Source organism: Rhyacophila brunnea, unplaced genomic scaffold (assembly GCF_057557595.1).
Source record: "Rhyacophila brunnea isolate RB1 unplaced genomic scaffold, BYU_Rbru_1.0 scaffold_1, whole genome shotgun sequence".
Classification (NCBI taxonomy): domain Eukaryota; kingdom Metazoa; phylum Arthropoda; class Insecta; order Trichoptera; family Rhyacophilidae; genus Rhyacophila; species Rhyacophila brunnea.
In genome coordinates, this window is record NW_028232751.1 from 20,452,821 (window position 1) to 20,479,132 (window position 26,312).

The 26,312-nt window shown below is 34.0% G+C and overlaps 2 protein-coding genes across 3 annotated transcripts; both read left to right on the plus strand.

Annotated features, from left to right (window-relative positions):
* The first annotated feature begins 206 nt into the window (after window positions 1–206).
* On the plus strand, window positions 207–1,067 carry LOC147079568 (uncharacterized). The gene has a single exon (XM_085961019.1). The coding sequence runs from the start codon at window positions 207–209 to the stop codon at window positions 1,065–1,067; it is 861 nt and encodes a 286-aa protein (XP_085817145.1).
* A 2,207-nt stretch (window positions 1,068–3,274) lies between these two features.
* LOC147079569 (ATP-binding cassette sub-family F member 2-like) lies at window positions 3,275–25,321 on the plus strand. Of its 2 annotated transcripts, none has more exons than XM_085942170.1 (11): window positions 3,275–3,385; window positions 6,625–6,822; window positions 7,378–7,584; window positions 8,145–8,333; window positions 10,113–10,256; window positions 11,819–11,942; window positions 15,569–15,947; window positions 17,639–17,779; window positions 21,825–22,016; window positions 23,135–23,338; window positions 23,759–25,321. In XM_085942170.1, the coding sequence occupies exons 2-11, from the start codon at window positions 6,648–6,650 to the stop codon at window positions 23,891–23,893; spliced, it is 1,890 nt and encodes a 629-aa protein (XP_085798296.1). In that variant the 5' UTR covers window positions 3,275–3,385; window positions 6,625–6,647; the 3' UTR covers window positions 23,894–25,321. The 2 variants fall into 2 exon arrangements, with proteins under 2 accessions (XP_085798296.1, XP_085798288.1); XM_085942162.1 differs by having other exon boundaries at window positions 3,275–3,341.
* The last annotated feature ends 991 nt before the right edge of the window (window positions 25,322–26,312 follow it).

Consider the following 26,312-nt stretch of genomic DNA (forward strand, 5'->3'; position numbering starts at 1 on the left):
CTTCGCACCACCTGCAATTGCAGATCCAAAAAGGCAGTTGGTCGCTCAGGCAGGCCCAACGCCTCCTCGGGTGACTCAACTTTGCAACCTTCGTCACTCCACAGGGGAGGTTGCATTGTCGACGTCTACAACGTACGAGCGCTCAATTATCAAGGAGCCACCCTCAAAAATCAACATCGATTCCACCACAAGCTCGAGAGGACATCATGTGGTGGATTCGAGCGGTGGGCTCCTCAGGAAAGATTCACAGGGCAACCTACAATCACTTCCTCACCACAGACGCAGCCGATTCAGGCTGGGGGGCGCAGTTAGACGAGTGCCACCTATCAGGTACATGGACAAAACGCCAATGCACGTGGTACTCCAACCGAAAAGAGCTGTATGCTGTACTCTCAGCCATACAACTCCGGGAGCAAATGCTCAGGGGATCAGAATTACTCCTACAAACCGACAACAAAAAAGTGGTGGCCTACATCAACAACGAAGGGGGCACAAAGTCTGCAACCTTACTAAGTATTTGCCCACAGATCCTGGAAATCGCCAACCAGGCCAGTATATCATTGACTGCACAATACCTTCCAGGAAAATACAACAGCGTGGCAGACCATCTCTCACGCAGCAAAATTATCCCAGAATGGCACCTAGTTATGGCGGCTACAGCTCTCCTATTTCAAAGATGGGGACTCCCAGATGTAGACCTGTTCGCGTCCAACACAGCCCATGTTGTCGCAACGTATGTCTCACGAAATCCGAACGATGCCCTTGCACTGTTCCACGATGCCTTCAGTCGACAGTGGGACTTCAAACTAGCTTGGATATTCCCGCCACCGAATCTAATTCCACAAGTATTGGCACACCTGAACATGGCAAGGGGAAAATATTTACTAGTGGCCCCATGGTGGAAGAAGTGTTTTTGGAGCGCAGACCTACAGCAGAGATCACTGGAACCCCCCTACCCGATCCCGCACTTGGAGTCATTTCTAGTGGATACGGTAACAAACCATCCACCTTCACAAGTCCGGGACCTATCACTCCAGTTATGGATAATTTTGGGTGGGCAGAGTTAGTTTCTAGCTGGTCGGTAGAGGACAGATCACTTCTCACTGCCGGCTGGCGACCATCCACTTTGAAGACTTATCGACCTGCATGGGACAAATGGAAGATATGGTGCATGGACAACACGATAAGCTTTAATACCCCCGAGCCGATTGAAGTGGCTAGATACCTGGGTCACTTATACAATAAGGAAGGTCTTTCATATAACACTATTCTTGTACATAAGTCAGCCATAGCTACTTTTTGCAAACCTATGATCAGTAAAGACATCAGCAGTAACATAGTAGTGCGTCATATGTTAATAGCTATATACACCCGCAAGACTAGACCTACAAAACCACCGATTTGGGATCCAAGAATAATCGTGGACTACCTCAAGAAAACAACACCACTAGTATACAACCTGTATGAAGTTTCACGCAGAACAGCTATACTATTATTACTCGCATCGGGACGACGGGTTCATGACCTTACCCTATTCAGTGTAGCGGATAATGGCCTAGTTGATAATGGCGACCATATAATTCTATGGCCAGTGTTTGGTTCCAAGACGGACACATCAAGGCACCGCCAATCTGGATGGAAATTAAGCGCTTCCAGTTGCCAAAACATCGATCCAGTATTTTGGCTACGAAAACTTATCTGCGTTTCCAATGAGAGAAGAGAAGAGGGTGGTAATATTCCGCCATTATTTATCTCGTCACGAGGCCCCCCAAAACCGGCGACTCGAGCAGTCATCGGAAATTGGGTGAAGTCAGTACTCGCTGATGCAGGGGTACAGGAATCACCAGGCAGTACTCGATCAGCAGTCGCCTCTCTAAATTGGTTAGAGAACCACCCCATAGATGACATCCTGCAGAGAGGTAATTGGTGCCAAGAAGCTACTTTTAAAACATTTTACCAGAGACCGATAGACACACAGGCTTCTACAGCGGGGGAACAAAATATGTTGATCTCTCTGTTCAGCTCGGTGCACTGAGCCTAAAAGCAAGGAGATGCTATATCTAATTCTCACGTTACGTTCATCCACCTTATCTTGCAGGATCTATCTTGCTTTACCAGGTGATAAAAAACAGATATCTCAAGGGACTTCAGAGTCAATAGCGAGTAATGAAAGGAGTTTTACCTACCATTAGGTAGGTAAAACTCCTTTCATTATCTATCACATCTGAATGGTACATCATGTCAAAAAGATTTGGTACCTATTATACATAATTATAATAATATTCTACAATACTATTGAGTAGGTATACTAAATTTTAAATGTTTAAAAATATGGCACCGTCCAATCTTCTCAATTTTAAAATTGTGCGAATATAATAATTTTCCCCCAAAAAGCGGCCTATAATCGGGTAAGATTTTTGCTAGTTTCAAAATATTGGAATTGGTCATATTCGTTGGCTCTGTTGGTATCATTGTTATCGTTCGTTCCATGGCAGTGTTGCCAACCGTACTATAATTATAGTATTTGTACTATAATTTTCGTCTGTGTACTATGTACGATATAAAACAGGTAAAGTACGCCCAAAATACTATAATTTTGAGAAATCGGAAAAAAAGTTGCCAATATAAGAAAAACAACGCCAAAATAATCCGTGAGAAGCAAAAAAATAAATAATCCAAAAAAAGGTCGCTGCTTTGTTTGGGAGCTATTAAATATTTTAAATATATGGTTGAATCGGAGGGTCCGCTTCGGGATGTGAGGTCCATGATAGAATCCATTTGTCAATGAACGACGATGAATTTAGATTGACTACTATTGAAATTGATTGTGCTAATAAACAAGCACATTTGTCAAAAATTAATGCAATATAAAGTAGTAAAACCTTGTTTATTTTTTTAAATTTTTTATTCGTAAGCAGTTATTGTTGACTGTTTAAAAAGGTGTCTGTATTATTTAATGAAATAAGGGGGGGAGGCGCCTAGATTAGATTTTTTTAAAGGGAGGCGTAGTAACATAAAGTTTGGAAACCACTGACTTAACATTTGAATTTTGTCTAAAAAAACGAGACGTTAATTACCCCTCATGGATATTTTGTCTATAAAAAACAAGACGTTAATTAGGTACCCCACGTTTAATTTTTTGAAAATGCAGAAAATTATTGATCACTCAACGCGTACTATATTTTTTGCCTAAATACTATAATTTTGAAGGCACTGTACTATAATTCCACTTTCAAAATATGGCAACACTGTTCCATGGTAACCTTCAGACTCTACTTCATTTCGGTTTTACATGTGATCAGGAGGGGTTTGCTGCCACGCTTTGCTCCTTTTAGACCTTGGTATGACTTATATTTAATTTGACACGGATTATTTAATATATCAGGTAAAATGTTTATTAAAATTATCAACTATGAACTGTCATACATATATAACATTTTTTTTTATTGTTTCCATTGTGTCGTGAAGTGTTCGTCATAGAGCTATCGACATACCTACATTTATAAATCGGCCATCATTACCACGTGCGCCTTTGTGGTTTTACCGTTTGACGAAGTAATCTAAAAGTCTGCTAATATCCAATCGTAACATTGTGCTTAAAATTTTCTATGGTATTTTTTACTAGAAAGTGAATGTCTTATCCCTTCTCAGAACATGATGACGTTTTTTAGTGTCAGTGACGTTAAAATGTAACAGTTCGTCATGGCTTTGTTGAGTTAACAAAGGTTTTTGTGTGCTGAAATTTCATCCATTCGATACACTTTCTTGTAATTATCTACCTCAATGTGTTTCATAATACCAATATTCAATAACTATTGCACAAATTCGCAGAAATCTTTATATCTTGAAAGTTTTTCTAAGAATAAATTGCCTTGATCCAGTAAATTTGCCATTGGTCGTATCCGTGATGACACACTATATTATAATGTATACTTCTGCCTGCACGTTATAGGTATGTGAAGCATGTGCAGTTCTGTCACATAATTTGAATAATCTTATGTCAAACTATACTTAGCATTCGTATCCTAATGATTTTGTTTTTCAATTCGAAGTTAACCAAGCCAGACACAACCACTTTTGTTCTGGCTGTGTCTGTTCAAATGTATGTATTGAAATATCTTTGTTTTTATTATATTATAGTCTCTCCTTCAGTCTCACCTCACCAATTGTTTTTGAAATTCCATGCTATTACATTTGATGACTCCATTTATTAGCATTTGTGTCATATACATGTCACTATGACACTTTAAACATGGAAATTAAATTTTATCACAAATCTAAACCATTGAAAAATTATGGCTTTTACGATCATAAACTTAATAACCAATCAGTGATAGCATTCATCATACTGTTACTCGTCATATTAAAAGAATGTAGGTAATTAGTACCGTTTTCTTAATTTTTTTAACATTTAGTGTTTCTGTTCACATTCTTCCCATGAAATTTTAAAACTAATTTTTAAGCTGTTTCATTAAATCCTCTTCGATGAAAGTCAGTACATTTTGTGACACTTCTGAGAAGTTTTGTCTAATATATATATAAATAAGATGGCAGTTGGTTGCACAAACAATTTTGCTCCAGTGTCCTAACACAACACTGGCCCACTACAAGCAGTGAACTTTGCGCCACAGGTTTTCATTTGTTTCTATGTTACAATACGTTTTAATACATTCACAATATGGGTACAAGTCGGTTATGGGGAAGCCAGCGGCAAACACATTTTGAAAATAGCCAATATACTGGATTATTTCTTAAGTTAATTCATGAATTCGTGCGGTTCCCGCCTGGCTTTCCCATAACCGACTTGTACCACAATATGTTACAAAAGATGCCAACTTATAAATTCCAGTTACTGCCATTGTTGTAGTTGGTTCTGCCATCGATAGGTTGAATTTAATCATATTTATTATCATTTATGATTATTTTTGCATAGACTGCTGTGGTATAAGTGCATTGTGATTTCTACATTTGTTCATTTCATTGTAAATGATACAGTTCATCTATACTAGTAGTCAAAAACTTCATACTTCAACACACAAATTATGTAGAGAAAATTTAATTAGGTATTGTTACCGTTATTATTTTCAAGTGCTTTTACATGAAGCCTATTCTATCGGTTTCTCTCATTCAGCATCGCTCTAGCTACATCATATTTTCTGTCAAAACTATCGAACTTCACGCTTATGTGGTATGTCTATAGCTAGTGAGGTTAGGTTAGTTTTATCAAATCTGATAGAAGTTTTAGCAGAGCCAGCTGGCAATAGCCAGCTTCCTTGTTAGACCTTGCAGGGCGTTTGGCATCCTAATGTAATAATCATGAAACCCATTGACTTGGGATGCTAATTACTTTTCTACCTAGGTCATTGGGACGGATTTTTGCTCAGTTGACAATTCGTTGACATGTAAATAGTTTTATTTTTCGCACATGCAGTTAAAATAATTGAGAGATCCAATTAAATTGTACAAATACCCAATAAAAACTATTTCTCCTAAAGGATCTATTAAGAAAATAACCATTCTGTAGGGTGTCCGTATTATACTTTGCTATGGAGTGAAAATAGTATTTTATTTGAAAATCAGTAGATATTAAATGTACTAGGTACTGAATAAATTTCAACATACTTTTAACTCACCATGTTAATAATTGACTATTTGCCTATAAGCATGTATTTTACATAGACTTTATAAAATAATGTGATATAATATCAAAAAACATAAGTATTATAATTTATCACATGAATTTCATTCACCTTCCTAAAAGTTTTCAGTTATTGATGTATCATTATGACGGTTACAGCCGTTGTTTATTTGAAAGTTAAATTTTACGAAAGAAAAAAACGAGATTGTTGTACTCTATCAAATGATGTGCCCAGCGAAGTACCATTTAGGATGGAGAAAGTGGATTATGAATGTAGTTTTCTATTGAATTTTAAACTTTTCCGCCCCCTATAATAATCAATGCGGCCATATCTTTAAATAAAATCACCGAAGGTTAGGGTTATGGCCGCGCGGCTTAAGTGTCGGATTATAGCGCTGTGGGTCCCAGGTTCAAATCCTAGGTCTGGCAAGTACACATATTGTCTTTCAATTTGTGTATGAGTCAGTGTATGGACCTATAGGTTGAGCAAGTGGCTGACATCCATTTCTCGTAAAAACTAAATCTGTTAATACAAACCTCCAATCTGTGGATGCCCATATGATCTTATTAGGATCATCATAGATAAAATGTATGGGAAACATGATTTAGAAAATTATATAAGTATCTCTGTAAATGTGTATTTCTATAAGTGTGTTTTTTAAGTGCATAAACCAAAGTAAACATGTTGAAAAATTGACATAGTGATGTTTAAATAAGAAATTAGTGTCACCCAAACTATTTCAAAGAAATTATTATAGGGGTGGGGTTCTCTATTTAAATTACTTTAACAAATACATCTTTAGTGGCATATTTCCTTTTGAAAATTATGTGCATGTGATTGACAACGGCAATTCCAGAGCTGCCCGCTCATTCATTATTCATATACTGGTATTTGTAAAGCCCTCCTAAAATGTATTACCGTGAAGTGTTTGCGATCTACTCGTTATAACTAAAATCTTTATATTATACTTTCAATTATTTTTTAGTTAAGTCCACAATCTTCACCAAAATGCCGTCCGACGCAAAAAAGCGGGAACAACAGAAGAAGAAAGATGCAGCGAAGGCTCGTGGTGGGAAGAAGGGAGGAAAGGGGGCATCAGAAGATGGGTTCGATAAGGAATCTTCTCCAACCACCAACGGAACTTCAGGGGAGAATGGAAAAGAGAAAGAAATGACTGCCGAAGGTAGGTCTTCAAATTTTTTCGAACTGAATACTTACACGATGTCTAGGTTTAAAGCAAGTAGTTGTACTATGCCACTTGTAAATTCAATGTATTGTCCAGTAATTTGGCATTCTCTACAACAGAATGTTAATTGTAAACTGAACAAATATAAAACAATCGTTTAAAGTTCACTATGTGTTTGCTGTATTGGGAACGCTTGAAAGTATTTATTCCCCTATGTCTTCACAAATTTTACTACATTGATCGACATAAAAATAGTAAACCGTCTTGATTATGGTTCATATCTCAAAAAATGGCCTTTGTGGAGCAGAGGTATAAACGTTTTTTTGATCCATGTCGGCTTAGATCCCACTGCCAAAATAACATATACTTTCTTGTCAATAAATGAATGTTTGGATTCAGGGGGGGGGGCAATTTGTTGAGTGAAGGACTATGAAGTCTAAAAAAACTAATAAAATAGAGAATATTGTCATGGACCTCTGCATGCTCAACAACTTGCTGATGGCTCAATTAAAATATTGATGAATAAAATAAAACATAATCTTTTGGTTACAGAAATTCTGTGCCTGAAGCTTGAAGCTGAAGCAAAAATGAACTCCGAGGCTCGATCGTGCACTGGTTCCTTGGCAGTGCACCCCCGTTCTAGGGATGTCAAAATTGCCAACTTTTCGGTGACATTCTTTGGAAGTGAACTTCTTCAAGATACGCTATTGGAACTTAATTGCGGTCGGCGATATGGACTTCTTGGTCTAAATGGAAGTGGTAAGACTTGCAATCTTCTCGTTATCAACATTTAGTGATGACTAGTAAAAAAATAATTATGAAATTCTGATGTATTGCATATTGTTTATTATAATATTGCATGTTTTTTTCTCCGAGTGCCTATGCGAAGCTTAGCGATTCTGGTCAATATGTTTATCAACCATTCTTTTATTTATAGAAATGATATTGCATTTTGCGTATGTAATATGTTGCCATGAAAATAATATGTAAGATTCATAAAATTTAATTGTCTACAAGCATACAATTTAATAAATCTATATTTTAGCATATTAATTGGAAATACCTAGTTATAATATATAAATACATACACAGACAAATATTCAGTAAATATAGTTGACTTCATTGCGAGTGGTCTATATTTCAACGATATTATGTTTGACAAATCCATTTTTTAATTGCTTTTAATATGTATATATGTACCCATTTAGTTAAATACGCATGATTCTGATCGCCCAGCGAATGTATTGATATTTTTTGTAAAGATTGCGAACTTTTAGATGGACTTATTTCTTAGGATGTGTTCTCTATTATTTTTACAGGGAAATCATCCCTCCTGAGTGTTCTTGGAAACAGAGAAGTGCCGATTCCAGCACATATTGATATTTTCCATCTCACCAGAGAGATGCCAGCCTCTGATAAATCGGCACTGCAATGCGTAATGGAAGTAGATGAGGAACGTATTAAGCTTGAAAAGTTAGCTGAAGAATTAGCACATTGCGAGGATGATGGTAAGTTTGAATTGCTTTATTATTCCTTATCCCAATGTCGTTTTAAAACTTGGGATTACCATTAAAATGGAATTAAGTTGCTACGGCTCATCCATTGTTTGGATGCTTACAATCAACCTGCTTACAATCAATCAGTCTGACTGTGGTTATTGTCATAGAAATGTAATTGTGATAATTAATAATTAAGCATTGCAGCTAAACTACTCGCAGACTAGGTCAAAAGGTCCTTATAATTTATCCCTCGACTAAGTCAGTAATAAAACAATATTTTAATTAGTAACTATATTGTTAGACAAATTCATGATGGTGATCCGGTCTATTATTTTGATATATATTTGACCATTTCCTCAGAATGGCATGTTAAATAGTAATTATATGTAGTTACAAAGTGGTAATTCATGATTGATTATAAATGGGTTATCGTCACTTAGTATTCACCACTTGATATTGTTTATACGACTCGCCTGCGTTAGCTTTTTCAATATTGTAAATATAAACAATATCTATATGCCGTAAACACCAAGTGATGATCCATTTTATAGATTAGTACAAGAGTGCCCAATTGGTGTAATAGTAGGTATGTTAAAATACAGAAGTATGTTGTCAATGATTTCGATGAATTATTTCAAAAAGACACGTTTCGGATATTTTAAGCATGGATGAAAATAACATTATTCTCGTCATCATTCCAATACTATTTACAATGTAATGAATGTTATATCAATTATGTACAAAGAAGGACTTTGAAATTAATAGGGAAAATGTTTCAAGAAAATAAATTAATCTTCTAATAATATAAAATGGTAAATTGCAATAAATAATCTGTTTATAACCACTTTGTCACTACCACCATATCAGCCAAGTAGCAATAAGGTGAATGCTTAAGTTAAACTTGTTATTGAATTATAAGTTGCAAGTTTATTAATCACTAACACATTCAAAAGTAATGACATTATTATATTTTTTTATTACAAAGATTATTACATTTAGTTATTTTAGCAATGCATCTGCGAATGTGTGAATCTAAGACTGAGTAGTAAGTAGTAAAAAATCTCCGTGCGAAAGACGCAGTTAAATTTTTCCAGTACACACCTTTCTTGGCCAAAGTTTCCGTTGCGTTATTAGATTTTTCATATCAAAGGCTAATATGGATGCAGCAAGTAGACAGACCATTGTGTTCAGTTGTTTTCTTAGCGACAAATTCGTAGTTTGTATGATAATTGAAGGATCGCTTCCACATAATAAATATCCTTCATTCTTGTTTCTTTAGCCTGTGTGGTTTATCGTCCTCCAAACCGCTAAGTCCTGCATACACCCAAGGCGGATTTATACAGTCGGGGGGGAGGGGGGGTCAAGGGTAACAGAAGATAGCAAATGAAAAATCTTATTTCGTAATTATTAATTTATTTAACATACATCAGCCTTAATCGATTCAAGCTTATTTTATTCCTCTTAGACTTGTTCCCTGCGTTGCCCCATAATTCCTTGGAACTGAACTATTTCATCGATCCAGTGGCCCAACTACATTTTGTGCCATTTTCCCTCTACTATCAACAATATTTTGTAACATTTTAAAATCAATACGATAAAAATTGTGGACATTCTTTGTTAATTTGACTTCAATCTATCGTAATTTTTTAATTTGGGGGCTTGTTATATGCATGCGTGCACTTTGAGTACCAGTAAATTGGTTCTGGATAGAAACTTCTCTTTGAAATGATTGGTGTATATAATTTTAATACATTTCACTTGTTATAATTATTTTTCATTGCATTACAGAGGCGCAAGAACAGTTAATGGATGTATATGAAAGATTAGATGATATTAGTGCTGACACTGCTGAAGCTCGCGCTGCTCATATTCTTCACGGTCTCGGTTTTACCACACAGATGCAACTTCAACCCACCAAGGACTTCTCTGGAGGTAAATAGTTTTCAATTGTTGACAAATCGTTTTTAACACCGAATTTTTTGTTATCTGTTGATCCGCAATGTATCAACCCCTACATGCAAAGGTATGTCAGCAGATTTGTGACAGGAAGAATGAAAGACAAACATCATAATTGGCCGTGGCACTGACCTGAGTACAGATGTACAATTTCTATGTGCAACTTTTTGTACAAAAGGGCATTACCACTATTTGATCACTACAGTGGCGAATTGGCTCTTCGAAAATTGCTGATTTCGCTTGAAGCTTTCTTTTACTCTGTAGATAACGATGTAAGAACAGGGCTTTCTAGAGTGTATCATTATTTCGTTCATCAGTAATTTTGTCTCCGCAATTTTTATTTATCTTTTTTAAAGTAAACTTTATATCGACGATATTGCTTTATTAACCCTTTCAAAGCGTTACGAATCCTGGCTTAATACAAAAGTGCCCGTTCTGATTTCAAACATCAATAAATCGTAATAAATGTCAGTCAAACATGTATAAATAGAGTCGTAAAAAATCGGTATCAAGTTCAAAAAATTTTATGACCGAACCTAATATTTTATGGTACTCAAAAAATAAACATTTGTCGCCTAAATCTGATAAGAAATCACGAACAAGATTGCTTCATAGAAAAAATGCCGCCATGACAGTGACGTATCGGCGCTGGACGAGTGCTTTTTTGACATAATAAACAGTTCAGTAGTCTGTCTATAATGCCAATATAGGCGGCAAATTTGTGTGTGACCCGATGACGAATATTTTTTATATCCGAAACACGCACCTGAAAAATATTTATTTAAATTAGATAGAACAAAAGTTTAGGCTATACATCGACAGATGTCAGGAGAAGGATGATTTCGGAATAAATAAAATTGTAGGGAGGTCAATACCCTACCATCCACATGACTCGGCAGGAAACCATTAATTTATAATTACAATGTATCTTGCTACATAATATTGTTGTATCAATTATTTATAATTTACAAACGAGCCATGCATTACACAATAAACCTAATAAGCATGATTATCAAAATATCCAAATAGTGATAGCAGCATTTTCTATTGTATCGAATCACTATAAAAACACTTAGTACATGAAATTAATATGTCAGTCAGTTATCAAATATTTAACCGTAAGGTTATCGTATCGCTCCACCCGATCGACTTCGCAATTCGTCAGAACGCATAACCGTGATTTCACCCATCTAAATTATAATCTGTAAACGTACCTGTAATAATTAAATTAATATTTATTTGGAAGGAGATAATAAAACCAGGGTTCATTTCATTCACGCATCACTCTTCTTATTATTGGAGTCAAACAAACCTACCCTGCCTGTTCCTTATGCCATCTCACTTCCTCAAAATCAATATTCGAATTTTTCGCGCCTGGCCGAAAGCAGTACTAGCAAACGAAAATTGAAATGACTTTAGTAAGCTGACACGTGGACGACCCGCGAATATAGGCTGACTCAAGTCAGTTGCCGCGTTAAAAAGGTTAAGAATGTAATATATAGTAAATACTGAAATTTGATTTAATGTGTTTATTATAGGTTGGCGTATGAGAATTGCTCTAGCCCGTGCTCTATATGTCAAACCCCATCTGCTTCTGCTGGACGAACCAACAAACCATCTCGATTTAGATGCCTGTGTATGGTTGGAGGAAGAATTGAAACAGTAAGTCATTGGCAATCTAAATTTATACTACAGTCGAACTCGGTTATTACGATCACGGAAATAGCAAGATCTCAGATGTAATGAGGAAAAATTCGTTGTTCATTTTAGTTTATGATTTTCTCCATACATTTATTCACTTTTATAACGAGCTACTTCTCGTGTATACCAAACAAAGCTGTTAATGTGTCGATTGTTTAAAAACAACATTTTCAACCCTAAGCAATAAAATCCAACCGTGCAGTTAACTAGACCGATGCCGTCGGAATCGGATTACGTTTATGACACTAGTTAAGTGTCTAAGTACCTAATTGGTGTTTTCGCCGACAACATTGAAAAAGTATCTACGCATATATATGGTTGAAATAGCATGTAAAAAAGCCAAGCTTTGTGAAGTCAGTAGGTACCTACCAGCGCCGGCGGCTCAGCACTTCATTACAATAAACTTCTTTTGTAGTTTATGAATGCCACGCATGTTTCGGGGATTTTTATGATGGTTTTCATTATGTTCTATGCTTAAATGGAATGTGGCGCGAAAAATGTTATATAACGAGTAATGTTTATAACGAGCAAATTCAGTCGGTCCCATCTTCCTCGTAATTACCAAGTTCGACTGTATTTCAATTCAGTTTTGGCTATTGTGATTATACATACATAACAGTGTGACAACTGAAATAGCTATCAACAAATCGTTGAACTGTCAGAAGAATTATAATTCGATTCAATAAAATGATTTATTTTTGACATACGAATTCAAACTGCAGCTGAACTGTTGACGCTGACATGTCGAATGTTGATGAACTGGTCTGAATCCAATTGAATACAGTCTCAATCAGGCAAGGTGGGCCTTGAGGTGTCGATACTGTCCGATACTGTATCAACACTTCTCTGGTTCCTGCTGTTTTCAGAAGTATTTTTTGCTTTTGTGTCTTTCGTCTCATCGTGAACCAACAAGATGAAAAATTGTTACTGAGTTAGACATTGTTTGAGCGTTCTGAAAAGTGTACCGTTTAACCCTTTCTAAGCGTTACGAATCCCGACTTAGTACAACAGTGCGCGTTGTGATTTCAAGCATCAATAAATCGTAATAAATGTCAGTCAAACATACACAAATAGAGTAGTAAAAAATCGGAGTCAAGTTCAAAAATGATTATGACAGAACCTAATATTTTATGTGACTCTAAAAATAAACATACAAGCCTTCTTCATTGAAAAAATGCCAGCTTACTCGAGCGGCGCCATGACACTTACGAAATGGTGCTGGACTAATGCGTCGATGACAGATTAACAAGTGTAAGAACAGTTCAGTATTCTTATAGTCTACCGGCTACCATTTCGACAAATATGTCATACACATAATGAATAATAATATGGTTTATGACTTTTATGAGCATTTTTGTTGAGTGTGTTGAAAAAATATCAGTCATAAATAGCTCATTTTTATAGCATCCAGGACATCTCAAACTGTGTAACTTTTGTTTGAACTCGCATACACATTGCAGCACTGCAGGCCGAGTATAAATAAATCATCCTTGAGAACTACTGGCTATTTGAGAGTGATGTACTTACCACCAGTGCCTGGTTTGTACCTACCATTGACCCCGAACTGAATGGAATCGAATGACACATAGTTTATATAACAAAATGGTTTATTTTTCGAATACCTATTACAATTCGTAAAATATTAAATTTCAAACACTTTTTGCACTTCCAAATGCTTTCCTATTACAATTCGTAAAATATTAAATTTCAAACACTTTTTGCACTTCTAAATGCTTTATAGTCACCACAATTTTATTTTCAAGTTCATTTGTTTTTTTTTTTATTATATTACTTCAATAACCTGGTACTAGAATAGGTAATCTCTTATTTTATTATAATGACGTGATAGTAAGTAACTCGAGTTATTTTCGACTATAAATATAAGAAGAATTCTACATAAAAAAAATAGTAGTCATGAATCAAACCCTTTTGAATAGTATTACGAAAAAAATAATTCTCAAGTGTCTGTCTCACACCAGCAGACGATGATTTGCCGCGCAGTGTATAAAAATTCAGTAGCGCGGGACCTGGTGTTTGCGTAATACGACAATTTCCGCATTTATGCGGGAACGGGCGTCTGAGTGTTCGTGTCTTTTCTTTATAAATGGCTGATAACTAGGGTAAATAAATAATTTTTGTCTGTTTCACCTAATACTATAACCAGAAAATAGTATTTAAAAATGTTAATCAATGATAAACAAAGAGACATATTAAATCGCGGACTTCTAGGTATATTTAAATGACACCTTGTTCAAATTATTTTCCGAAACTATAAACTCGCGGATAATATACTGGCAGATAGGTGAATGAATGCAATCTCCAAAAGCATTTCTTTTGTAAAAATATTTTGTAAATTCACTTTGATCAATGTAACTTTCGAATATTCTATTTAACAGTTTACGCACCAAATAGTTTTTCAATCACTAAAAAACAATATAACTTATTATATCGCAAACTCGTATCGTTACAAACACGTCAGTCAAATGTCTTCGGCGCACATGCACTAAGAAGCGATAAGACACTATATACGCGGCAAATTTGAATTGGCCCGATGACTGATATATTTTTATTCAAGACACGCTCCCGAAAAATATTTATTTAAATTAGATAGAACAAAAGTTTAGGCTATCCATTGACAGATGTCAAGAGAAGGATGATTTTTGAATAAATTAAATCAATATTCGAATTATTCGCGCCTGACGGAAAGCAGTACTAGGCAAACGAAAATCGAAATGACTTTAGTCAGCTGACGCGCGGATGACTCGCGCGTATAGGCTGACTAAAGTCAGTTGCCGCGTTAGAAAGGTTAAAAGAAAAAAAAAAAAATTCGGTTAGGTACATGTTCAAACACGCGCGTTAACATGATCTTACTCCCTACTTCAATTTTAGTTTGTCAATTTATGGCTACGGCCGTATGTTGTAGCTTAACCACTGGGGGATGACAAAAGTAATGGCGTATTTCAAAAAAACACTACCTTATTCTTAGGTCAATAATTATTATAAAGCAATCATTATTCATAGGATGTTTATGACACTTGAATGGTCAAAGACATAGCTTATAATTAGTATCTTTAGAATCATCTTCAAATGTGTTAATCTTGCCCATTTTTTGAATAATAAAATGCCTAATTCTTGTCAAATTTGGGATCACAGAGATTATCAATATAATTTTTTATCCTAAATATTTTACTAAAATTATCTCATCATAAATTATAATAATAGTTTTATAAATGCGTTTAAAAATTAATAAATGTAAAAAATCTTAACACCACTGCACAGTTATGTACTGAAATATGACTATATTCTAAAACATTAGATCGAGAGGTTTAAAAGAATACTATTTTATGTAATAAAAATACTTTATGCAGTCATCAAATGTTTAAAATAAATATAAAGGATAATAAGGCTTCAAAATTATATAAATAGATTATCTACAACGTTTAAGGTATGTCCAGGATTATGCTTTGAAAATAGAACAAAAGCTCCATTTTGACCTACGCTGAACATGTCTCCCCCCTTAATGCATTATTGTGTTTTTATTAAAATGAAGGAAAACTGTATCCAATATAAGTTTTTTTCTTTTCCAGGTATAAGCGAATTCTTGTTTTAATATCACATTCACAGGATTTCTTAAATGGTGTCTGCACCAATATTGTGCACATGACGAAGAAGAGACTCAAGTACTATACGGGTAACTATGAGGCCTTCGTGCGCACAAGAATGGAACTTTTGGAGAATCAGACTAAACAATACAATTGGGAACAGGACCAGATAAGTCATATGAAGAATTACATAGCTCGTTTTGGTCACGGTTCTGCGAAACTCGCGAGACAAGCCCAGTCCAAAGAAAAAACATTAGCTAAGATGGTGGCCCAAGGTCTTACAGAAAAGGTTACAGACGACAAAACATTGAACTTCTACTTTCCGGCATGTGGCACTGTTCCCCCTCCAGTTATTATGGTTCAGGTATGATCTTCATTTGCAGATGTTACATGTTACTACATTATCTAAGGTTTTACATTATAAAAATAAGATCCATTGAAGGGGGACTAGAAAATTCAACCGGTGCACTATTTCCACTATTGCAATGCTCCGCGAATGGTTGTTTGTGATAGCGGTATGAGCGTTGTTTTAATTAAAAAGTGGTTATTTTAACCCTTAGAATGCTACGCAACGATATATCGTTGTTTTTGATAATGGCCAGAAATGCTAACAATGATCGTCGTTTTGCTTTTGATGCCTGAAATGTTAAGCTAATTTGGGAACATACTACTGCACCAATGGTACGAAACATTGTTTATCTATTTAGTTTTATTGTTGTGTAATATAACCCGATTCATATATGTTTTGTAACTGGGTAGGTTTAGAACTTATAACTATTGTATTTTTTTTTCATAGCATCACCCTTTTTACAATAAAAACAATTCCAAATACAAATTTCAGTTTACCATATAAAAATTTGTTTACAGTCAAATTCTTGATGGAAGGACAATGTTTTATTTTATTTTATGCATTTGAAATAATGGGAAAGACTTTTACTCAACTCAATGTTTAAAGTAGAGTTGATTTGTGCTATATAAAAACAGTTTCATTTAATGAAATAAAATCATTTGTAATACATATTTTAAATGTTCCAATAAACAAACACCATGAAGACCTTTTTCACAAATCACGCATATTGTACGCGATCTTTTAACGAGGCCACCATGCAAAATATCTTTTCAGCCAGGTAGTTTCCTAATTCCACCACTTTGTATTATCCCTCATGTGGCATGACCGATTGTTTCCAATAACTGATAAAAATCAAAACTCTGTGCGCGGATCGTGCATTTCGCTCGCTCTCGCGATCGCCCGTATAATAGAGCGAGAAAGAGATATGTCCAATTACTTGCCTCCTTATCTATTCAAAACGATACATTAATTACGAAACGTGTTTTCATAATATTCAGATTTCGCAGAATCAATTAGAGTGGTAAGGTGTCTAAAAATAAACAATACTTTAATTTATCGACAATTATTGTTAGCAATCCTCGACCCGATTTTGCACATCATCATAGCAGCCAAAGGGTTAATTAAATTATAGAGTAATATACATAATTTGAAAACTTCTCATGCGTACACCCACTAAAAAAATTTTTTTTATCAAAAAATATGACACCAAACAGGACTTGAACCTGTAACCTCTGGATTTGCACCAGTGATCATATATGATCTCACAGCTTTGTGCGTGTTGATTGGTTACGTTGGCCGGCTAGCTGTTTTAACATGCACTGACCAATTTCTGATGTAATTAAGTTTGTTTCATTTTTGAGAACATTGTTTATTTTCCAACATTCATTTGGAAAACTACTTTATTATATAACAGACTTTCCCCAGGACACCCGGTCGCGTAGTTGTCTGTCAATCAAGGATTTACTGTACTTCATCCATTTAACCCGTCATTAACTAACATCTTGCATGTAATTAAAGAAAATAAATTTATGATATAACATGTAATAATAAGTAACATCTTCAACCCAGTGACATCAGTCAATTTGTTGCTATTGGTATTAAATAGGAACATTAATGATATTCTATGTTTTTTAAAAGATCTACTACCCCACTTACATAGAAAAACTTATTACTGTTATCTAATAATTTTTGTCCGTGGTTTTCAGAATGTATCTTTCCGCTACACTGACACCGGCCCATGGATTTATAAAAATTTAGAATTTGGCATAGACTTGGACACCAGAATTGCTCTTGTAGGACCCAATGGTGCTGGAAAATCCACTCTTCTCAAGCTGTTGTATGGAGAGGTAGGCATATCTTTTATTACATTGATGTTAATTTTTGTAGGAATATTATTTGGCTTTATAATAAATACTCTGCACAACCATGTCAGGGTAGGGGGGGGGGGGCAGTTGCCCAGGGCTTCACGATTTTAGAGGCTTCAATTTTCACTTGTTTTTTTTTATTGTCACTGGTTGATGGCTTAAGCTTGGGTGTATGCAGTGGCGGCTCGTGGATATTATATCTGGGGGTGCTGCGGTTGATTAAAAATAATAATAAGTGATTATCTGGATTATATTTTATTATTAACATCAAAATTATTAAAATTAAATATAAGTGTTTTTATTTCATTCTAAAATTGATTTTTCTGTCTTTTTTCCTTGAAAGAAGGTCGATCACCTATTGGTTGTTCTCGACATCTGTCACGACTCGCGCCGTCCGTCGCTACTAGCTCAGAGTCGCTGTCCCGACAACGTTACGATAATAGTTTTTTTCGTATTAGTATTACTGTCTAAGCGGCAGTACCAGACCAAGCTCTGAGCGGCGAGCCCCACTCCCCGCGCCCCCTTAGACAATTCGAGCATATTCTATCGAAAATGGTACTGCATGAAATCTCACGATGCATCACTTTCATCGCGGTTATGATAATTATAATTGGATGTATCGGTGCGTGGGCAAACTTAACACGCTTAAACAATATTGATATTTTCATATAATATACATAAATTTATGTATATTATAATATTACATATTTCTCAATTTGCTTGGGGGTGCTGCAGTTCCGCAGTGCATATGGACAAGCCGCCACTGAGCGTATGTGAAGTTTTTACACAATATTTTTCCACTTAATCCACTTGGCCAATTTTTTTTGTTATCTGTATATATTATTTATGTAAATAAGAGTTCAATAAATAATATTAACACTTTACGGTCCGGTCACGCCACATTGGCGTCCTTTGCAAGCCGAACGTTACGATCCGGTGACGCCTATGTGGCGTCCTCACATAGGCATATCTTTACTGTGAAAAATAAATATGAAATTTAATATTTGGTTGCAACATCTATCGACAGATCGTTGAATGACATGTGCAAGAAGTAAAAGCATGATGGAAAAAAAATATTTCGGGGTTTTTACAGAGATGGCGGACGTAATACCATTCAGTATTTTTTTGTACCTATACCATTTTTTTTATTAGTTACAAGCCCATTTCTAGACGGGTGAATCACGAGACGTAAACAAAAAAGGTAATAAACACTCAATGTTATATTCCAGTGTCGTCACTTCAACTTCGAAATTTAATTGTCGACCCTTTTCAGTGGTAGTCAACCATTTATGAACCTGCATTCTTTTTTTTTTAAATGAACGCGATTTTTAGCTATGAAATTGCATCCTATTTGATAATTTGTCTTTAATGGTTTACTACCCATGAAACATCCACCATGCTTCATCATCCATGATAGAAATCTTAACTTGAAAATGATAACAGTTATAAATGTGAACTTGTATCGCGTTGTCATTTTCGTTCGCTTTTTTCGGGAGATTATTGCTTGTGTAACTGCATAAATAATAGCTATTATTATTTATATTGCACTAATTTCATTGAAAAAATAATTAATCTAAGTATATTTTAGCTAGGATATATATTTTTTATTAGTTTTATCTCCAAAAAAACTTTTTAAAATGGAGGACCATTCGTTTTTAAACAGAAGAAAACTATGCGGATTGTATGTCAGATATTCCCAGTGACTGAAGATATCGGAGATTTTAGTGTAATTTTCAATCACAATCAAATATTTCCGGGGATTTCCGCAACTAATAAACGTTTAAGAAGAAAGTGTAAAGTGTGTTCCTCACATAAACTTCGAAAAGAAACTATTTACATGTCCAAAGAGTGTAAAGTACCTCTACATCTACATATTGGTAATTGGTTTTCTTCGTATAATTTAAAAAAAAGTGTATTAGTTGTTAGTTCATTTTACATTCATAGTTTTATGAACTATTTCAAATAATTTCAGCTTTAGTGTGATAATAATTATTTCGTGCCTAGCCAGTTATCTAAAGGTATTATCCATAAGATTGAGTGTTGATTCAAATATTTTTGTGGAATGTAGATGTTTGTTTTACAATCCTATTGCTCATAGATTTTGTTATATGAATTTTTTACGCACGCCTCTGCACTGTTATTGGATTGTCTCGATTCCTACAATAATACCAAATTGTAATAAGCGGTGGGAATGTATATGCGTGCATTTTATTTATTTGAATTTACTCAAAAATATGCACGCCACTGCACTGCCTTTATCGGCTAGGCCATAAAAATCATAAAACCAATAAATCACTAGTAAGTGTTAGTTCGGGAATGAATGTGCATTTATTTTTAAACACTTCACAGTTTGTGTGAAGTCTTTGTTATTTTATTATATTTGATAATCAGAGATATGAGTAGCTAGCGCTAAAAATGAATTGATACGTATTCTATAGCGGTGTAAAACATTTTGTATATGAATATTTTATTATATTTTTTAATTAAAAAATAATATATTGGGATGCTTTATATCAATAGGCTGTTTCCTTTACATTATATTTAACAAATTGAACTAATCTAATAACATATAATAAATAATATACGAAAATTTACAAATTATATACTTTACCTTTATGGAACGCGGGCCAGAGGTTGACAAGTGTTGAATAAATGACACAATTTGATGCATTGATATATTTTAAGTATTTTCTGAAAATTTTAATGAAATATATCAATAGGTTCAAAAGTTATATCATTTTTAACTTCGCGATCGAAATTTGTTGATTTTCATTAAAAAATACCGGATATTGGCGTAGGTTCTTCGCGAAAATTCGCGGACCGTATAGTGTTAATATACTATATGAAAAGAAACTTGTACCATTTGACAGACTTTCTCATACACGATACGTTGCTGAGCATCATGTCGCTTTATCCATAGTTCTCATATTCTATGGCTTTTGGATAAACTAATCGAGAACCACCAAACTCAAAAGGTGCATTGTGGAGCATAGTTAGCGTATGTACCTCTCTCTTATGCTGTTTGAGAGTCTATAGGGGACTATTGGCCTTAGCCTCCGTCTCATCCCTTTTAGTTTTTTTTAAATCTTGCATCTCTTTACGGTTCTTGAATCGAAGATATTTGAATAAACTTAAACTGGTGTACCAATTCTAACACCACAATGTGTGACCTTTACCAATATAGTCAGACAATAATGTCGTCAAACCACACCTGAAATTCCTAAATTCTCAGTGTCCTCTATATCCATACCCTATCTACAATAAATGATAAAATCAATTATATATCCTGTCATCACATCGCAGAGTTAATTCTGAAACGATGTCTTTTTAAACTGTTTATTATCCTCCCTTAAAATGCTATTTTTGATTCGTCGATACACAAATTATAGTGCTGAATCATAGACTGTTCGTGGTGTAGACGTGAAAATTGTGCATGTGTGCTCCAATAGTAATCGTATTTTTCCTTACCTATCTGAGGACGTCACATTAGGACATCTCTAAAATTAACCTTTAGACATTATTTTAAAATGTTCGCATAGAGGTAGGGATCGGTACTCTAATGCTCCTCTATTGATGTATGTTTATTTCATGTCAAAAGCATGGAGGCCGTAAAAAATTCATACAGATCTGGAACAGTACAAAAACATAATTATATTGGTCACAGTGAATACTGAACGTATATTTAAGTTCTTTTTTTTACTTTAACGCACACGATTGTTTTTAAAATCAGTTTAAATTTCACTTTAAAATAAGACAACGTATAAAAAGATCGTGGTTAACTTACTCTCAATTTCTTTATGACAAGGATCGACAATGATTCCGCACACAGTCCTACTCGGATGAAATTATTTTGTATTCGGCGCAGTGTTATTTCAAAACGATTAATATATATCGGAACCCTGAATTTATAAATACCGGTATAGCAATCCCTAATACCTGTTTATTTATTATGCAATATCATCATGTACTTAAATGAAAGTGAAAACATACAAGATAAGTTTAATTAAATAAATTGCCATTATTTCAGCTTGTGCCATCGTCAGGGATGATTCGAAAGAACTCTCATTTACGAATTGCTCGCTACCACCAGCATCTTCATGAACTCCTAGACTTGGACCTCTCACCTCTGGAGTACATGATGAAGGCTTTCCCTGACGTAAAGGAACGGGAAGAGATGCGGAAGATCATTGGGCGCTATGGCCTTACTGGTAGACAACAGGTACATATGTAGTTTTTACATAGTTATTAAATTTTTAAATGAACTTTCTGAAAAAATGCTTGCGCCATGTACTGAGATTATGTAGAGACAGTCATGGAAAACTGTCAGGAATAAAGCTCCCTTAAAATAAACTCAGACATGGCTTTCATGGGAAAGTTTTGAGATAATATTTGGTCAGATCAATTTGTCTGTTTAGTCTTCTGTAGGTGAATGTTTGTCATTTGAAATTTTATTATATTTTGATATCATTCATGAACTCTTTTTTTCTTTTGGGAACGTAATATAACATTGTCATCTAATAGATTTTTAGGTTGCCACCTTACGTTCTTCCTCCTTTACTTGTTTTGTGATTAATAATACTATCAGCGGTTGGAAATTTTTCCGAAAAGTAAGTCCCTTGAACATTATTTTCATATAAAACCATATCTTTAATTCGAATTTCGTAATGCGAAATGATTTCAAAGTCCTGGCATATAAAAATATTCAATAAATCGTAATAAAGTATACTATTTCATGAGCCAGTCATTGAAAATTGTGACAGACTTATTTTTAATACATACAAACAATAAAAATAATCCTGACATTTTATGACCCATTAACACATCAGTGGCACAACTGCACTCCACTCAAAGGCAAAACAATAACTCAACTCACTAACATTTTCAATGACTGGCTCATGAAATAGTGTATTTTATTACAATTTATTGAATATTTTTGTATGCCAGGACTCTGAAATCATTTCGAATTACGAAATTCGAATAAAAGGTATGGTTTTATTTGAAAATAATGTTCAAGGGACTTTTTTTTGCGAATTTTGCGATTCAAATTTCGTAATTCAAAATTATTTCAGAGTCCTGACATAAAAATATTCAATAAATCATAATAAAGTACACTATTTCATGAGCCAGTCATTGAAAATTGTGACAAACTTTTAGTAAAACATCATAAATTACTTATTTTAAGAAGGTAATAAAAATAATCCTTATATTTTATGACCCATTTAACACTCACAGCAAAGGAAATTTGGTAGGCACATCTATGATCATAAACGATATTGATGAAAATCAAAGGTTTTACTGTATAATATTATGTAATAACCCTTTTATGATTTTTTTTAGGTCTGTCCGATTCGTCAATTGTCTGATGGGCAACGTTGCCGCGTTGTATTTGCGTGGCTTGCGTGGCAAGTGCCTCATCTTCTGTTACTGGACGAGCCTACCAATCATTTAGATATGGAAACTATCGATGCGCTTGCTGATGCCATTAATGACTTTGAAGGTGGCATGGTACTGGTTAGCCACGACTTCAGACTGATCAATCAGGTGTTTATCTTATTTTATTAGAAGTCATTAAAAGAACTATGAGGGAGTGGCAATAGAACACATCTACCTCTGAAGATATGGGTCGTGGGTTCGAAACCTGCGTCTAGCAAATTATCATAATACCATTAATTTCATTTGTATCCTGAATGTGAAATGTGCATCATATATATCTGTTTCTGCTCACATTTTAAATTGTGGCGTACAAAACACTATCCAGTTTGGGGGACAATATTCCACTTGGGTGAAATGTAGACTGAGTTTTTTTATAAATGACAAAGTATGGTGATGTACCAGATAGTTCCAAAATGACTCATTTTAGTTAGGTAAATGGAATTGCAAAATTTTTCATCTCGACATCCGATCTTCAAAAAATAATTTGATATTAAACTGCAAAATATAAATAAGTTGTTTTTGTCCTAGGTTGCTGAAGATATATGGGTGTGTGAACACGGTAAATGCACAAAATGGAACGGAGGTATTCTGAAATATAAAGATCATCTCAAAAATAAGATCCTCAAAGATAATGCTGCAACTGCCGCAAAACTACGCAAGTAGTAAATAGATAGAAAAACTTTTTTTTTGCACCTATTTTCTTAGAATATGTAATTTAAAGTAGTAAAAATCAACATAGAAGCTTCAAAATGACACAGCAATACAGACATTACAACAAGTTGGAAGAAAACCGTGATTTAGTGAAAAAATAGAATATCATAACCAAATAAATGAGTAAAGATTTATAGGTTTAAAAATTGATGGGATAACGTTGGTTCGATTTATTCCACGACTGGCTCTCAAAAATGATGATATAATAATGAATTATTGTTTATATTGTTAGTTACATATTTTACTAATGTTTTTAATTTTTATCTAAAATTTCAGAACATTCTGTTTTTGATGTACCAATATACTTTACTATTTTACAAAAATATTAACATCTAATGTGACTGTGATAGGCCTCATTCAATGTTGTATGTTTACCAACAGCTACGAAATTATGTTACAATGTCAGTATGATTAAATCATTACATCTTGATATTTCCAGTTACGCATTACTTTCTAGTTACATAAACATTTAGTCCTTCAAGCAAATCTGTTTACTTTCATTTCTATACTTTTCTTTTCATTTATAAAAATAATAATAATTCTGATAAAGTTATGATTTCAAATCTTGATATCTTGCATATTTACGTAGGTAAAGATAGTTGTTATTCACAAACTAATACTTGATATAAAATAATATAAATGGAGAAGCGTTTTTGAGATGAGTTTTTATGAAGTACCTATTTTCAAATTGATATTGAATGAAACTATTGTGAGTAATGATGTGTTGTAACATTACGATAATTATTTAGCTATTCAAAATATCATTATGAAACTCTTTGAATAAAATTATTGTTAATTTCTCCGCATTCTCTCGCATGTGCCTAAACCATCGCAAATTCTTAAAAGCAATAATAAATACAAATTTTTTATTTTCAATATAATAATAAATAGCAATCAGTACAATTGTAGAAATCATGCCTTAAAACAGTTATTAGTGCCGTAATTATATACATATTAAAATAAATATTACAGTTTACAACCTATTTTGATGTGATAGATACACTGGTAAACTTACTATAATATAAGTCGGCCATTGTTTGTATGTATGGTGATTTTGAATTTCTGTCAAATGACCAGGACAGCAGGGGTTGCTCAACACATCTCTCCACACGTTATGTACGTAGAGAAAGTGAGAAATATTTCTTCTGATCTTATGAATCACCAATAGAAACAATCACTGACATTGATTGTCGGTATGTCTGCTGAGTAGTTAATGTTATGTCGTTTATCTGTTCAATGAATTGTATGTTTTGTGGCACTCAATTGGCAAAAAGTGCTTATAGGTAATAATGTGTAGGAATGATCAGATGTGTGATAAATATCATTAAGACAGGGTGTTTCTGTTGTTTTTAACATAAGTTAAATAAATTGAATGTAACCAAAAGTATGTATCATCTAGGTGGGCGATAATTTTGTTTCCATCCTGTTTCATATCCTAACTCTTTTACAAATCTCTTTTTAGTGATAAAATTAAATATTACCCAGTATTAGATATAGCCGAGTTATCGTCGATAGTTTTTTTTTAAACGCCCATGTGTTCATGATTATTAAGTTATTATTATTGTTTTCATATACTTTACAGATAGGTGTGCATGCAACTTTATAAAGATAATTGTGAAATCCCACTGAAATACTTGATTACTTAGTATTGCATTGTTTAAAAACATAATTCCATGAAAACTGAATTACATTTATTTCAAATTAACATCAGTTGTGACTATTATGGTTCATTCATGAATACGGTAGAAATTGCTTTAAATAGATTTTATGATATTTAGCAAATCTTTCAGTTTGCAGCGAATTTTGCATTAACTGTGTCCATTAATGGGCGGAGTTTTACTGTATATGTTTTAACAGCTTTCAAGGAAGGAAGAGGAAATGAATTATTTATTATTCTCAGAAACATACACCCTGTCTTAATTGGTTAATAGTATATATTTATTTATTTATAACATATTTTCATATTGAATAATTCCAATGAAATTATTAGATAAAATATCAGTAAATGCATGATGTATTAAAACGTCAACTCTTGATGAGAAAATGAATCTCGCATTCTAATGTCAATTTTACTTTACATTGCAATATACCACAGTACTAGTATCAATATTTTTTATTTGTATAACTGTTTTGTATTTTTAAAAATCATTTGGATCATAATCTTGATAAATAAAATAACATGTTTCATAAAAAATTACACGATTGCTTTGTGATATTGTGATTATTGAAAGGTTAGGTGAATTAAATATTTTTTTTCCATACGTATTTTGTTTTTTTATCCATTTTTTCCCCAATCAAATGAATGAAAATTTAACAAATATATTTTTGCGAACTCTAGGCTTCGGACAGCCCAAAAACTGCAACAAACAGT

Bases quoted from the DNA above. Each gene is read 5' to 3' on its own strand.
- LOC147079568 (XM_085961019.1), top strand. From the start codon at position 207: ATGTGGTGGATTCGAGCGGTGGGCTCCTCAGGAAAGATTCACAGGGCA.
- LOC147079569 (XM_085942170.1), top strand. From the start codon at position 6,648: ATGCCGTCCGACGCAAAAAAGCGGGAACAACAGAAGAAGAAAGATGCA. The intron at 10,257-11,818 runs GTAAATAGTTTT...TGTTTATTATAG, and splicing joins CACCAAGGACTTCTCTGGAG to GTTGGCGTATGAGAATTGCT. The intron at 11,943-15,568 runs GTAAGTCATTGG...TTTCTTTTCCAG, and splicing joins TTGGAGGAAGAATTGAAACA to GTATAAGCGAATTCTTGTTT.